We start from the raw sequence: 14,723 nt of genomic DNA on the forward strand, positions 1-14,723 counted from the left end.
TCAGATCCAGATCCACTGGTTATAGTGAACTAGGTTTTAAAACGTTTTTATAAAACCCGACTATAACCGAACAGCTTCAAAAATCGACCATGACACTCAGCTCAAGATTGCAAGGTTCGTCCTCTGTTTACTTTATGCATTACTTGTTTAGTCGTCACACACTCACGACTTGCATGAAACTACATACTAGATACCATGATGTGATTACCTGTGCTGCATGTTTTAGTAAAGCTTGATGGTGTGACACTACTCTTCGACTTTGTGATTGTTAATCCTGTAATACCTTTCGTTTCGCTATTTGAATGTGAGGAACCTTTCAGCGCGAGTTAAGAGGCACTGAAATAAGCATGCAAATTGCCTTATTATTATGGGTGCACACATAATAATAATGTGGGTTGCATGTGAGTCCCAATGGGGCTTAACAAGTGTGAAAAGGGTTCCGCTCTGTTGTTTGATGTAAACATGGTAATCTGTAGAAGTCGTTGTGTGGTTTGACTCCTACCTTATCTCGATCCTTAACCTTTTCCCTTCTCTTATATAGAATCATGAGCGGACGAGGCCATAGGCGTCGTCACATTGTGATGACACAGGCTGAGTTGACAAATTTGATTAACACCCGTGTGGCTTTGGCTTTGGCAGCCTATCAAGCTGGTACGAAATGTGCCAAATATTCCTTATTCTCGTGTCGTGTACCCAACTCTTACCCGTGTACTGTATCTTTCTCTTTCGTTTATTAGGTCAGCAAGCGAATCAGAATCAAAACCATCCGCCTGCTTGCACGTTTAAGAAATTCATGGATTGTAAGCCACAGACCTTCAGTGGGACTGAAGGGGCTGTGGGGTTACTTTGATGGTTCGAAAAGGCTGAGTCAGTGTTCACTATGGGTAATTGTCCCGATGGGGACCGGGTGATGTATGCTACTGGCACATTAGAGGATGGTGCCCTGACCTGGTGGAATGCCCAAGTGCAGATGTTGGGAATCGAAATGGCTAATGCAACCACTTGGGATGACTTCAAGGAGTTGATGCGGGAGGAGTATTGTCCTCGTGACGAGATTCAGAAACTTGAGAAGGAGTACTACAATCTGAAGATGGAGGGGTCCGAAATTGAAGCGTACACGAAGAGGTCACATGAGCTGGCAAACAAGTGCCCTAACATATCTCGACCCCCACCTCGACGAATTGAACTGTATATCAAGGGCCTGGAACCGTCAGTGAAGAGTTTGGTCACTGCTGCAAATCTTAACAATCTGCCTCAGATCATCCGTTTAGCACACAAGATTACCGACCAAGAGGTCGAGCGTGGATCGCTACCGCCTCGTGTTTCTGCTACTACCCCTGCTACTACAGCTACCACACCTTCTAGTGATAACAAGTGTAAATGGAACGATGCTGACAAAGCAACCAGTGCAAGTCAATCTCAGAAAAGGCCCGACAACAGCAATAACCGTAGTTTCATTCAGTCGTCCTCAGTTAACCAAAGACAGGGCAGCAATCAAAGTCAAGGCACCTACGTTGGTAAGAATCCAAAGTGCAACAAGTGTGGTTATCATCATCATGGACCGTGTGTTCGGGCTTGCCATAGGTGCGATAAGGTGGGCCATGTGGCAAAAGACTGTAGAGCTCCGTATCCAAAGCAGCAGCAGCACCAGCAAAATCAGCAGCATCAGCAACAGCAAAGGCAGCAGCCCCATCAGAACCAAGGCAATAGGAAGGGGTGTTTCCAGTGTGGGGACGAGGGTCACATCAAGCGGGATTGCCCTCAGCTGAATCAGAACGCCAATGATAACAACAATCGTCAGAATAACAATAACAATGCTGGGAACAACAATAACGACAATAATGGGGGCAATGGTGCTCGTGGAAGGGTATTTACAATTGGTGCTGGTGATGCTAGGAACGACGGCAATGTCGTGACTGGGACGTTTTCTGTGAACCATATTTTTTGCTTCTGTGTTATTTGATTTCGGTGCCGATTGGAGTTACGTGTCTCTAGAGTTCAGTCAACGATTAGGGTTAACTCCAACACCTCTAGAAACTAAGCATGTAGTAGAATTAGCTAACGATAAGACGATCGAAGCCTCACATGTTATTATGGGATGCAAACTTGATCTTGTTGGTCAAGTATTTGACATTGACCTCCTTCCTGTTACGCTCGGTAGTTTTGATGTAGTGGTTGGTATGGATTGCTTGTCTAAGCATCAAGCTGAGATTCTATGTAAAGAGAAAATCGTAGTATTCCGCTCCCCAGTGGAGAATTTCTATCGGTTCAGGGGCATCACAGTGGTGCGATGGTTGGTATCATCTCAGCTATGCAAGCGCAGAAGTGTCTACGAAAGGGGTATCCTGCTATTCTAGCACTTGTCACTGATACTCCATTTGAAGAAAGGAAGATCGAAGACCTGCCAGTTGTTCGTGAATTTTCTGATGTGTTTCCTGAGGAGCTTCCGGGTTTACCTCCTCACAGTCAAGTGGAATTTCAGATTGATCTCACACTAGGAGCGGCCCCAATTGCTTGTGCTCCTTATCGTCTTGCACCTGGAGAGTTTCAAGAGTTATAAAATCAACTTCAAGAACTGTTGGATAGAGGCTTTATCCGACCCAGTTCTTCGCCTTGGGGAGCCCAAGTTCTGTTTGTAAAGAAGATGGACGGGTCCTTTCGTATGTGCATTGATTATCGGGAACTCAACAAGGTGACTGTCAAGAACCGCTATCCTTTACCACGTATCGACGACTTGTTTGACCAGTTGCAGGGGTCAAGTTTTTACTCGAAGATCGACTTAAGATCGGGGTATCATCAGATGAGAGTCCGAGAGGAGGATGTACCAAAAACAGCTTTTCGAACGCGATATGGACATTATGAGTTTCTGGTTATGCCGTTTGGGTTGACAAACGCACCAGCGGTCCTCATGGACCTTATGAACCACGAGTGTAAGCCGTATCTTGACGATTTCGTCATCGTGTTCATCAACGACGTTCTGATCTATTCAAAGAGCACGGAAGATCACGAGCGGCACCTGCGTCTTATTTTGGAACTTCTAAGGAAGGAGCAACTCTACGCAAAATTTTCTAAGTGTGACTTCTAGATTCGAGAGGTACATTTCCTTGGCCACATTGTGAATGAATCAGGGATACACGTGGATCCTGCTATGATTGATGCTATCAGGAATCGGGCAGCACCAAAGACTCCTTCAGAGGTGCGACAATTTCTTGGTCTCGCTGGGTACTATCGCAGATTTATTAAGGACTTTTCGAAGATCGCTCAACCTCTTACCTCGTTAACATAGAAAGGCGTTGTATACTCGTGGGGATCGAAACAAGAAGATGCTTTCCAGTTATTGAAACAAAAACTCTGCAGCGCACCGATCTTGTCTTTACCAGAAGGTACAGAAGATTCCGTGGTATATTGTGATGCTTCTATTCAGGGTCTTGGTTGCGTGCTAGTGCAATGTGAAAAGGTGATAGCTTACGCTTCTCGGTAGTTGAAGGTTCATGAGAAGAATTACACGACTCACGACTTGGAGTTGGGAGCCGTAGTATTTGCGCTCAAAATCTGGAGGCATTACTTGTATGGTACTAAATGCATTAATTATACCAACCACAAGAGCCATCAGCACATCTTTGATCAGAAGGAATTAAATATGCGACAGCGTCGCTGGGTGGAACTCTTAAACGCTTATGATTGTGCAATCAAGTATCATCCAGGAAAGGCTACCGTTGTAGCTGATGCCCTGGGTCGAAACGAAACAAAACCCAAACATGTTCGCGCCTTGCAGCTCACCATTCATTCTAACCTACCTGACCAGATCCGTTCTGCACAAACGGAAGCGTTGAAAGAGGAGAATATTAAAGAAGAATACTTGAGGGGCTTGGAGAAACGACTGGTAGAGAGATCGGATGGTATTCTCTACTTCATGGAGCGTGTATGGATTCCTTTGTTCGGTAACCTTAGAGAGCTTGTGATGGACGAAGCACACAAGTCTCGATACTCTGTTCACCCAGGTTCGGATAAGATGTATCAGGATCTCAAAGTCATGTGCCGAAGATGAAAGCTCACATCACGACTTATGTGAGTAAGTGTTTGACCTGCTCGAAAGTCAAGGTAGAATATCAGAAACCCTTAGGCTTACTTCAGCAACTAGAGATACCCATGTGGAAATGGGAGCAAATTGCAATGGATTTCGTCACAGGGTTGCCAAGAACTCAAAACGGAAACGATACAATTTAGGTGATCGTTGAGCGTCTCACGAAGTCAGCGCACTTTCTAGCAATCAAGGAAACAGATAAGTTCTCACAACTAGCTACTGTCTACCTTAAGGAAGTGGTTTCTAGGCACGGGGTTCCGACCTCTATTACCTCGGATCGTGACCCGCGTTTCATTTCAGATTTGTGGCAGTCGATGCACAAATCGTTTGGCTCGCGCCTCGACATGAGTACTGCTTATCACCCACAGACGGATGGTCAAAGTGAATGAACCATCCAGACACTAGAAGACATGTTGCGGGCGTGCGTGATTGATTTTGGCAAGGGTTGGGAGAAACACTTGCCTTTGATAGAGTTTTCTTATAACAATAGCTACCATACCAGTATTCAGGTAGCTCCATTCGAAGCATTGTACGGACGGAAATGTCGTTCACCTCTTTGTTGGGCGGAGGTGGGTGACAGCCAGATCACAGGTCCAAAACTTGTGCTTGAAACTTCAGAGAAAATCATTCAGATCAGGAATCGTATGGCGGCCGCGCGGGGCCGTTAGAAAAGCTACGCTGACAAGCGTAGGAAACCCTTGGAGTTTGTTGTGGGCGATCATGTTATGTTGAAGGTCTCACCCCGGAAGGGTGTGGTGCGTTTTGGAAAACGCGGCAAGCTTAACCCTCGTTATGTCGGGCCATTCAAAATTTTGGAACGAATTGGTAAAGTGGCCTACAAGTTAGAGTTACCTGCTAAGTTGGGTAATGTCCATGATGTCTTCCATGTCTCTCAGCTAAAGAAGTGTTTGTCCGATGAAACACTTGTGGTACCGTTTCAAGAGTTAAAGATTGACGACAAGTTGCAGTTTGTCGAAGAACCAATAGAAATTATGGATCGGGAGGTCAAGGTTCGTAAGCATAGTCGAATTCCGATCGTGAGGGTCCGTTGGAACTCAAGACGTGGACCGGAGTTCACATGGGAACGCGAGGACCAGATGAAGCTCAAGTACCCTCACTTATTCCCTGCTGACAAATCTAAATCTGATGCAACTAGTGAATTTTGGGACGAAATTCCCATTCAAGTTGGGGATGATGTGGCACCTGCGGAAAATCCACAGTCATCTTGATCTAACATCGTGCTGTTGTGGTTTGCTTATCAAATTTCGGGACGAAATTTCTTTCAAGTTGGGGATGATGTGACAACCCAAGTTTTCAAGGTCTTTCCTGGACACGTTACTTGTTACAAACTCTGTTTTTGTAATTTGTTTGCGTATGTGTTGTTGCATTATGGGTTGGTTAGTTAATATAAACTTAATATAAACTATTAAACTGTTTACAAATTAAAACCATACACGACGAAACATTAGTGTTTCGCCACAAACTGTACTCGATGAAACATGGGTGTTTCGCCATCACCTTGATACGCCGGGAGAGTATTTCGTCGTATGGGCCTTTGGCCCAGATGAGGCCCAGTAATGACTCAGTTAAATGTTTTGTATTCACACAATTATACGTAAGTCGATAGTTATCAAACCCTAGTTCTCTCTTCGAACCATCGGCAACACCCATCTCTCCCTCGAAGTCTCCGTGCACTTTCGTGATCATCCCATCGATTGGCTTTGACTGATTAAGTGTGAATGAATATCAAGTTGTACCGAGCAAAACTAGGTGAGTTCACTGCCTTTTTTTTCAAGCATGCATCCCGGGAGGGATATCAGGTAACGTTCTGGGGAAGAATGTCAGGTATTGGGTTTGACTGGAATGTTAAACCTGGGATGTTGGTTATTACACTCATTTCTATCTTTAAGTCCCATCATATACCGATTGGTTGCTGGGGAGGCAACGAGGTTATTAGTTGATAGCACTATTAGGTTTGGCACCCGCACACCGTACCGGGGAGGACGGTCGTGAACTAATTACCTTAACCACTTGACCAATGTGTGATAGAGCATTGGGGTTTGGGCAAATAAATCTGGAGCCATCTGCGGTAATCGAGTTAATAACAACATCTAATCTCTGAAATGTTTCATACTCATATCTGGTAACTCACCAGCGTCGTCTGACACACTTGTCTGCATGCTTGCAGGTCGTTAGATTCTTGGTTATGGACTTGCTATCTGGGAGTGCTGGAGTGGTTATGGGTTGAGACTCTTGGATACTTGTTTCGTTGGTTATGAACACTTGTTTTGAAACAGTTGATTAACAATTTACATTATGCTTCCGCTGAACGTTTACTTTGGTTTTAACTTATGATTTGGATCTATATTATGAATTGAATGGAATGTTTTTTTTAAATACTTGTTATGGTTCAATGTGATTAGTGGCTGGATCCTGGTACGTCACACTTACCGCGGTGTTTCCGCATGTGGTATTTTGGGGGTGTGACAGCTATGGACAAAATGGTCCGAATTGTAGCAGGTTTGATAACAGAACTAAACGTCTCATGGTAGTCCACACCATGTTGTTTATTAAAGCCTTTGGGAACTAGACGTGCCTTATACTTGCTGACCTTGCCATGTTCATCAGGTTTCAACCTTTAAACCCATTTACAATCACCAATGTTAGTGTTAGGGACCAGGGGCACAAGAGTCCACGTACCATTCTTGTGAAGCGAGTCCAACTCTTCGGACATAGCATGGCGCCATTTAGCATACCTGTTAGCAATGGTAAAACTGGTTGGTTCAACATGGTTGGATGGAGAAGTAGTGGCCGTATAGGCAGTCGAATTATAACGGTCGGGTTGTTTAGGGTTTGGACGAAGGTTAGAAGGTCGAGGCCTAGAGGCCGTGGGTATGTGGGCAGAAAAGGAGGGTTGGGCCGTAGGAATTTGGGTCGAGGGAATTTGGGCCGTGGGAATTTGGGTCAAGGGAACTTGGGCCGTGGATGAGGAAGGGTTAGGATTAGTAGGGTGTTGGGTCGTGGGTGAGGAAGGGTTAGGAATTTGGGACGAAGGGTTAGGATCAGTAGGGTTTTGGGCCGCATTAGGATTTTGGTCCGATGAAGATTGAGCCAAGGTATGCGAATTCGGTGGTGAGTTAATGGTTTGGGTCGATGACTGTTGGTGGGTAGAGTTGTGCTCACGTGGGAAGCCGAGTGGAGGATTGGGAAAAATTGAGATGTATGGAAAAGCGGGCGAAGGTGACGGGTTGGGATTTGGTGAAGGTTGGTAAGGAAAAACATGTTCGTTAAATCGGACATGTCAGGCAATATAGATGCGTTCAGAAGAGGGATCAAAGCACCGATAGCCATGTTAGGAAATCATCCACCCCTGGGTCTTCCATCAGGTGACAGTCCGATCTTAAGTCGGCTTCTGAATAGAAGCTTGATAATTGCAGCGGGTCAAGCAGGTCCTCGATGCTAGATAGAGGGTGACGGTCTATGATTGCCACCTTGTGGTAGTCAGTACACGTACGAAAGGACTCGTCCTTCATTTCCACAATAGAGCTCGGGCTCCCAAGACGAGGAGCTAGATCGATAAAACTCCCATCTAGTAGTTCCTGAAGTTGTTTAGACAGTTCTTGCAACCCTCTAGGCGCAAGACGATAAGAGGTGCCAGAAATTAGGACTGCTTCTGGTGTGATACACATCTGATGTTCTTCCTGACAATGTGGGGGAAAACCTGAAAGTTCTTCGGGCTGCGCACCGGTAATCAATGATAGGGTAGCAGGGTAGGTGAAACACTTCTGGGCTCCCACCACCGAAGTGATGCTGACAATCAGTGAATCTCCACCATGAAGGGTTTACATGCGATTTCCTCCTTACAGAAGATTTCTGCTTGAGGCTTGGACATCCGGTCCATACTATCGGCTACACCGAAGCTTCTAACAGTAGTAGGGGGAAGGTTAATGTCAAACCCGTGACCTGCAAGATTGAGTTGCACCTTAGGTGAACATGTGAGACTTCAATTGGCTTGCCATTAGCCACTACTACAACGTGTCTGTCTTCAAGAGGCATCAAGGTTAAACAGAACAGGGATGAAGCGATTAGTTACCCAAAAACTTACAAGCTACCATGTTGCTATCATACCTTGCGTCACTCACGCCAATCCTAAACGCTCTTCCACGAGCACCACATCCAATGCCGTTATTATCGTTACGAGGATCCCTAATGTTGCCATTGTTCCCTTGGTTGATGACGTCTTGACTTAACAAGAGTCGATCCTTGTCAAATTCACCTCCATTTCCATACTGAAAGTTATGATTTGCGAGTACCTTGTTGTCGCCGTGGCCATTGTCTCTAATGTAGTTGCTTTGAAAACATATCCTCGCGATCTTTTTCCCTTAGGGTCCACCTTCCCGTTGTTCTTGTCACGTCCTAGGGTACTGCCCATGGCGCTAGTAATTACACATCCCATATCCCAGTAGTTTATGCCCCGATTGATTCGTAAGAGTTCGCTCCCAGACGTTGCTTACTAGGGTTAGGGACTCGATTGAAGTCAACCTACTGATGTTCGTTGTGAGAGAGCAGGGTCACCCTAACACAAGGGTTGGTAATGCATCACGTTCATCTTCTTGTCCACCGGTCTTGCGAGTCGATTGAATAGCACACGGCAAATCATTAGAGAATCACAGAGGTGTCCATACTTCTGAATTTGAGGCGTCAATTTGTTGCGTCAAAGTAAACGAAAAAAGTATCCAGATTGACATAAATAAAGTTTCACAACCAGACATTTTGACATTTTACAGTCTAGACATGGGACTTGATGGAAGAACTGTATCCAGTTTGATCATCATGATACTTATCCCACAACATAACTCCTCCATATTTTGAAGAACCTTTGATTGCCGGAAGCACTTTAGAAGTAAGGTCACCAACAGGGATGTATCCGCTTCCGGGCAGCCGTAGGCGAAGCTGGTAGCCCCAAGAAAATCTTGGCTGTTGGTATATCACTACTCCACTGCTTCCATGCATCTTTAAGGTTACTGATACCTCCAGAGTACTGACAAGGAGGGTTGTTATAGAACTGAACCCAAACATAGTCAAACAAACCTGTTTTAAGAGCGGTTCCAATATACGCATCTGGGAAAGGACACTGGGGAGCTGCTGTCAGGTATACCTTCTTTCCTAGACTGCTGTATCCAGAAAGATACCTTGCCAGGTCATCCCAGTGTTGGGTGGTTCCTCCTTCGATGTCAAAATCGATTCCATCTAAAACAACTTTGCCAAGTGGACGGGTGGATGATTTGCCACCTAAGAAGTTATTCCAGAGGTAAGTGGCTACTTGTTTGGCATCTGCAGCAGAGGTTAGGTAGTAGCTCCCGATTGCTCCTCCAAGAGTGAGCATCACCTTGACTCCTTTCGCTTGACATGATTTAATGTCGGTTGTTAACTTGATGCAGCCGTTGCTGTATGGATCACAGTGACCTGCCAGATTAATCATTGGTGTCTGGCCGTTTCCAAACGTTGCAAGAAATGCAAGGTTGACAAAATCATAGTTTCCTGTCGAGCACGTCTCAGCCAAGGTGCCCTCACCCCCGTTTTGACCCCAGTAGATAGCAATGCCACCAGCGTTGATGCCCACTGCTAGTAACATGATCCATAAAGAGATTAATGCTAATTGGTTTGCCATTTTCAACAGAGTACGTATGATGAAAGTGATGGTGTGGTGAAAGTGTTTGAGATGCTTGGTTTATATAGTGAAGGGATGGGCCTAATGGCATGCTTTTGTTTTGGAGTGTTCTTAGAAACAAGCACCTTGGAGGTCACTCTGCTGATTCGTTAAAGATTCGGGATTGGGTGGACACTTCTGCTTATCATTCAGGTTTGTCATCTCTCTTGTCTTTTAATTGTTATCAGCTACACAAAACTTAGATCCATTTTAATCTTGGGTGTCAGACAGATTTGTCCCTTTGTTATTGTCAATGAGCTATATTCGTTCGAACTATTTCGTTGAGTATAATACTTTAGAAGGATAATTTAGACTTTGGCAGATAATCAAACAGTTTCCTTGCTACTTGGATGTTGCAATTTTTTCAATGTGAATAGAAAAGGATAGTATTTTAATCTTATAATTCATTGTTGAGAAGATTTGGACCACCCCACAAGTACACATAGGTAAAACAAAAATTAGAAAACGATAGGTAATTAGCTTGAGTTAATATGATTTTTATAACGGCTAAAAAATATGTTCTCTGGCTCTCACACTCCTACCGAATCAATGTAATGTTTGAATAGACATTTAGTTTAGTAAAAGAGTTTGACCATCACTTAAATAGTTACAATGTCTTTAGTGAAGACAATATCGAATCATGTGGTCTCTAACTAGTGAGTAGTGTACTTGATAATTTTTATTGGTTGCTCAACGATAGAATCATCACATATTCTTTTTCTTAGGATGGATGGCATATATACATTTCTGGGAAGGAGGACACTGAACAACTTTAGCATAGCCTGATTCTTGTCAATCTCATGGAGAATGTTTGAATTTTTGAAGAATAATTAACGATTATAAGCTGTACTGTTGCATTAAGATTGTACAATTTTTGTCGTATAAAGGCTCAGATACATAGTGAGCTATTTGTCCAAGATTCATGTGTTGCTTTTATGAATTTTGTTTATGCCTACAAAATCAGCATAATTAGAAATGGAATTGAACATATAAATATGAAGAACTTATACAAGCAGACCATTTTTAGTTATAAATAGTAAAAAAAAAACAGAAGTTTACACTCTTAATGTGGCTCAATTCTAGAGTATTATATTTATAGGTACTTTGTATGATCTCTTCTAACTTAATGATTTTCTTCAACAATGATAGGCCAATGTCGGATTCTTTCATAAGTTTCAAACAACTTAGATTTATGAAAATTCCGCTGCTGTATGTAAATGACCCATTTGGTTTAATCAGATATAGTTATGTCATTGTTACTGTTTCTGCAACTACAATGAAACTTTCAAAATGTAAACGGTAGGGGAAGCCTTTGAGTAACGTGTAAGGTTCTCTATGAGTTTGAATTTTGCCTGTTTTTTACCTTTGTATGCAATTAGTCCTTAGTTTGGTGAAATTTTATTGGGAATGCTATGCAGTCCCATATGGGATTTATTGAATCTGTGTTTGTGATGTGAACTAGGGTTTTGGGATGTATCTTGTTCGTTGTTATTCGAATTGGTGAAGAATAAACGTATGGTTACATATTACATATATACACTTCCGGTTATTATCATAACCGTCCCTAAACTATTGTCTAACATAATAACACTAATAATAATTATAACATAATATCTAGCTTATATATATATTATCTAATATCCCCTCCTGTAAGCTAGATTGGGATAACATGCAGGGCTTCCTTAGATCGCTTGAATTCTCTTGACAGCAGCGCCTTTGTGAGTATATCTGCAACTTGCTCTTTGGTTGTGCAGAATTTAACTTCGACTTCATCATTCTTAATTAGCTCTCGAATGAAATGATATTTAATTCTAATATGTTTGCTCTTTCCGTGATAAACTGGATCCTTGGCTAAGCTTATTGTTGATTTGTTGTCACACAAGATTGTGGGAGGACATTCTGTGTTAATTTGCAGTTCATTAAGGATTCCTTTCAGCCAAAGTGCCTGACATCCGGCTTGTGACAGGGCAATATTTTCCGCTTCTGTTGAAGAGAGTGCTACAATCTTTTGTTTCTTGGACTGCCACGCTACTACTCCTGACCCAAGATGAAAGACGTACCCGGATGTACTTTTGCTGTCATCAGCACTTCCCGCATAATCATTGTCGCTGAATCCAAGTAGTTTTCCTTTACTCCCTTTTGAGTATACTATTCCATGATTTAATGTTCCTTTGATATATCTTAATATTCTCTTTCCGGCTTCCCAATGACTCTTCTTTGGTCTCTCCATGAATTGACTCAGCTTGTTGACAGCAAATAATATATCTGGTAGGGTATTAGTTAAATACATTAAACACCCAATTAGACTCCTGTATATATTTTGATCTACTTCGTTCTCGGGATCTTCTTTAGATAACTTGAGTCCGTACTCCATTGGGGTTGAAAGTGCATGACAATTTTCCATCTTGAACCTTTCAAGCAGAATTCTTGCATATTTATGTCGTGATAACATAATGTTTCCATTGTCATAGTTAACTTCCATACCTAAGAAATAGTGAAGATTCCCTAAATCTGTCATTTCGAACTCACATTTCATAGATTCCTTCAGTTCTTCTATCATATTCATTGAGTCACTTGCCAAGATGAGATCATCCACATACAGACAGACTATCATTCTTGATTGCTCTGAGATCTTGGTGAAAAGGGTGTGTTCATATACACATTTATGGAAGCCATGAGTTCTGAAATATTCATCTATGCGGCTATACCACGCCCTTGGAGCTTGCTTCAATCCATAAAGTGCGTTCTTTAAATGACATACCTTTCTTTCTTCTCCTTTTTTAACATAGCCTTCAGGTTGATTAATGTATACATGTTCCTTTAACTTTCCATTTAAGAATGCTGTTTTAACATCCATTTGATGTAGGTGCCATCCGTGTTGAGCAGCCAAAGCCAAGACCAGTCTTATAGTGTCGAATCGTATTACAGGAGCGAATACATCTTGATAGTCAATCCCATATTTTTTACTATAACCTTTTGCGACTAATCTGGCTTTGTACTTGTTAACATTCCCATACTCGTCATACTTTGTCTTATATATACATTTCACACCAATAGGTTTTTAACCTTTTGGTGGATCCACTAGATCCCATGTTTCATTCTTAATTATGGACTGAATTTCCCTATCCATTGCTTCTCTCCATTTGACATCTTTAGATGCTTCATTGTACGTTATTGGGTCAGCATCAGCATATAGCACAAAATCTGCTACCTCATTCTGTATGTTTGGTGCTGTTTGTGCTCTTTCGTATAAGTCGTTAACTTGTGCTTCGGTGAGGGGTTGGGTATCTTGATAGATTTCAGTAATTCTTCGGGTTCTGGGTTCTTCATTTTCTGATGATGATGAGGACTCTGTCTCTTCATGTTGATCTGCAACCTCATGTTGACTAGTTGAATTTTCGACCTCCTCATCACTAGAGTGATGCTCATTTTGATTGTTAACTGGTTGTTCTTCGTCTGCACTAGTTGCAGCAATATCAGTTTGACATACTCCTTTTCCTGAAACATCTAATTCGATGTGTGATATTTCTTTATTATCAGTTCCCCCATTCCACTCTTTCCCACATTCCACTCTTGATCTTGTCAAACACTACGTCCCTGCTGATAATGGTTTTGCCAGTCACCGGATTATAGAGCTTGTATGCTTTACTACTTTCACTGTAGCCAATGAAAATTGTTTTCTCTACTTTATCATCTAATTTTCCGCGGTGTTGCTTAGGGACATGTGCGTATGCTATGCATCCGAATACCTTTAAATGTTTGACACTTGGTTTTCTTCCACTCCATTTTTCTTGCGGAGTAGTGTGTGGCATACTTTTGGTTGTGGCTCTTTTAATCAGATACGTTGCACAGGCTACAGCTTCGGCCCAATATGAGTGTGACATATTCTTCATTCTTATCATGCTCCTACTTAACTCCATAAGTGTTCTATTTTTCCTTTTAGAGACTCCGTTTTGTTGTGGGGTGTAACTCGTAGTGAGTTGATGGTGGATTCCATTTTCTTTTAGATAATTCTTAAACTCGTGACCACAATATTCTCCTCCTCTGTCGGTTCAGATTGTTTTGATCTTATGACCGGCTTGATTTTCAGCAAATATACTTTGAAGATTTTAAAGAAATTCAGTGCTTCCGATTTCAACTTCAGAAAGTAAACCTATGTTTTTCTTGAGAAGTCATCAATGAAGGTAATGAAATATTTGCATCCACCAATAGATAAGGTTCTCATCGGTCCAAATATATCCGAGTGAATTAGTTGCAGTGGCTTCTCGGCATGCCAAGTTGTTTGTTTTGGAAATGATTTTCTTGCATGTTTTCCAAACAAACAACCTTCACATATACTGTCAGTTGTCTTAGAGATCTTCGGCAGCCCCTTTACTGTTTCATTAACTCCCATATTGTACAACATATCAAAGTTTAGATGCCCATACCTTCTATGCCATAATATGCTAATGTCTGCTGTCATTACATTACACACCCGAGGAATCACATCATGACTAAGGTTGAGTGGTAACATTTTATTCCCTGTCATCTTAACTAAGCCGATGCATGTCCCTGAAGAGTCTTTAATCATGCACTCTTGATTTGCAAAGTTAACTTCATATCCTTTCTTAACTAGTTGTCCCACACTTAATAAATTATGCTTTAAACCTTCGACGTAAAATATGTTTGGAACTTTCTTTTCCACTCCCTTTACTTTGATTGATACATCGCCACATCCTAGTACTTCTAACTTCTTATTATCTCCGGACCTCACTTCTCTTCGTTCTGACTCATCTAATGTGATGAATAAAGTCTTGTTACCGGTCATATGATTACTACACCCGCTGTCTAAATACCAGCAATCGCTCTTTGACACTTCTTCTATATTGAATATCATGAACATTGTATCTTCACTCTTTTCTTCGCTTTCCTCTTCATGTAAAAGTGCAC

General features: G+C 42.2%; 1 protein-coding gene and 1 pseudogene across 1 annotated transcript; one reads left to right on the top strand and one right to left on the bottom strand.

Annotated features, from left to right (window-relative positions):
* The first annotated feature begins 880 nt into the window (after nucleotides 1-880).
* LOC110933725 (J domain-containing protein DDB_G0295729-like) lies at nucleotides 881-2,560 on the top strand. The gene is made up of 3 exons (XM_022176931.1): nucleotides 881-1,904; nucleotides 1,996-2,174; nucleotides 2,273-2,560. The coding sequence occupies exons 1-3, from the start codon at nucleotides 881-883 to the stop codon at nucleotides 2,558-2,560; spliced, it is 1,491 nt and encodes a 496-aa protein (XP_022032623.1).
* A 6,312-nt stretch (nucleotides 2,561-8,872) lies between these two features.
* LOC110934914 lies at nucleotides 8,873-9,781 on the bottom strand (annotated as a pseudogene).
* Between the last annotated feature and the right edge of the window lie 4,942 nt (nucleotides 9,782-14,723).

Source organism: Helianthus annuus, chromosome 4 (genome assembly GCF_002127325.2).
Source record: "Helianthus annuus cultivar XRQ/B chromosome 4, HanXRQr2.0-SUNRISE, whole genome shotgun sequence".
Classification (NCBI taxonomy): Eukaryota; Viridiplantae; Streptophyta; class Magnoliopsida; order Asterales; family Asteraceae; genus Helianthus; species Helianthus annuus.

Excerpts from the sequence above, each read along its gene's own strand:
- LOC110933725 (XM_022176931.1), top strand. The coding sequence starts at position 881 with ATGGGTAATTGTCCCGATGGGGACCGGGTGATGTATGCTACTGGCACA. Across the intron at positions 1,905-1,995 it reads TGGTGATGCTAGGAACGACG|AGTTCAGTCAACGATTAGGG; the intron begins GCAATGTCGTGA and ends ACGTGTCTCTAG. Across the intron at positions 2,175-2,272 it reads TCGGTAGTTTTGATGTAGTG|GGGCATCACAGTGGTGCGAT; the intron begins GTTGGTATGGAT and ends CTATCGGTTCAG.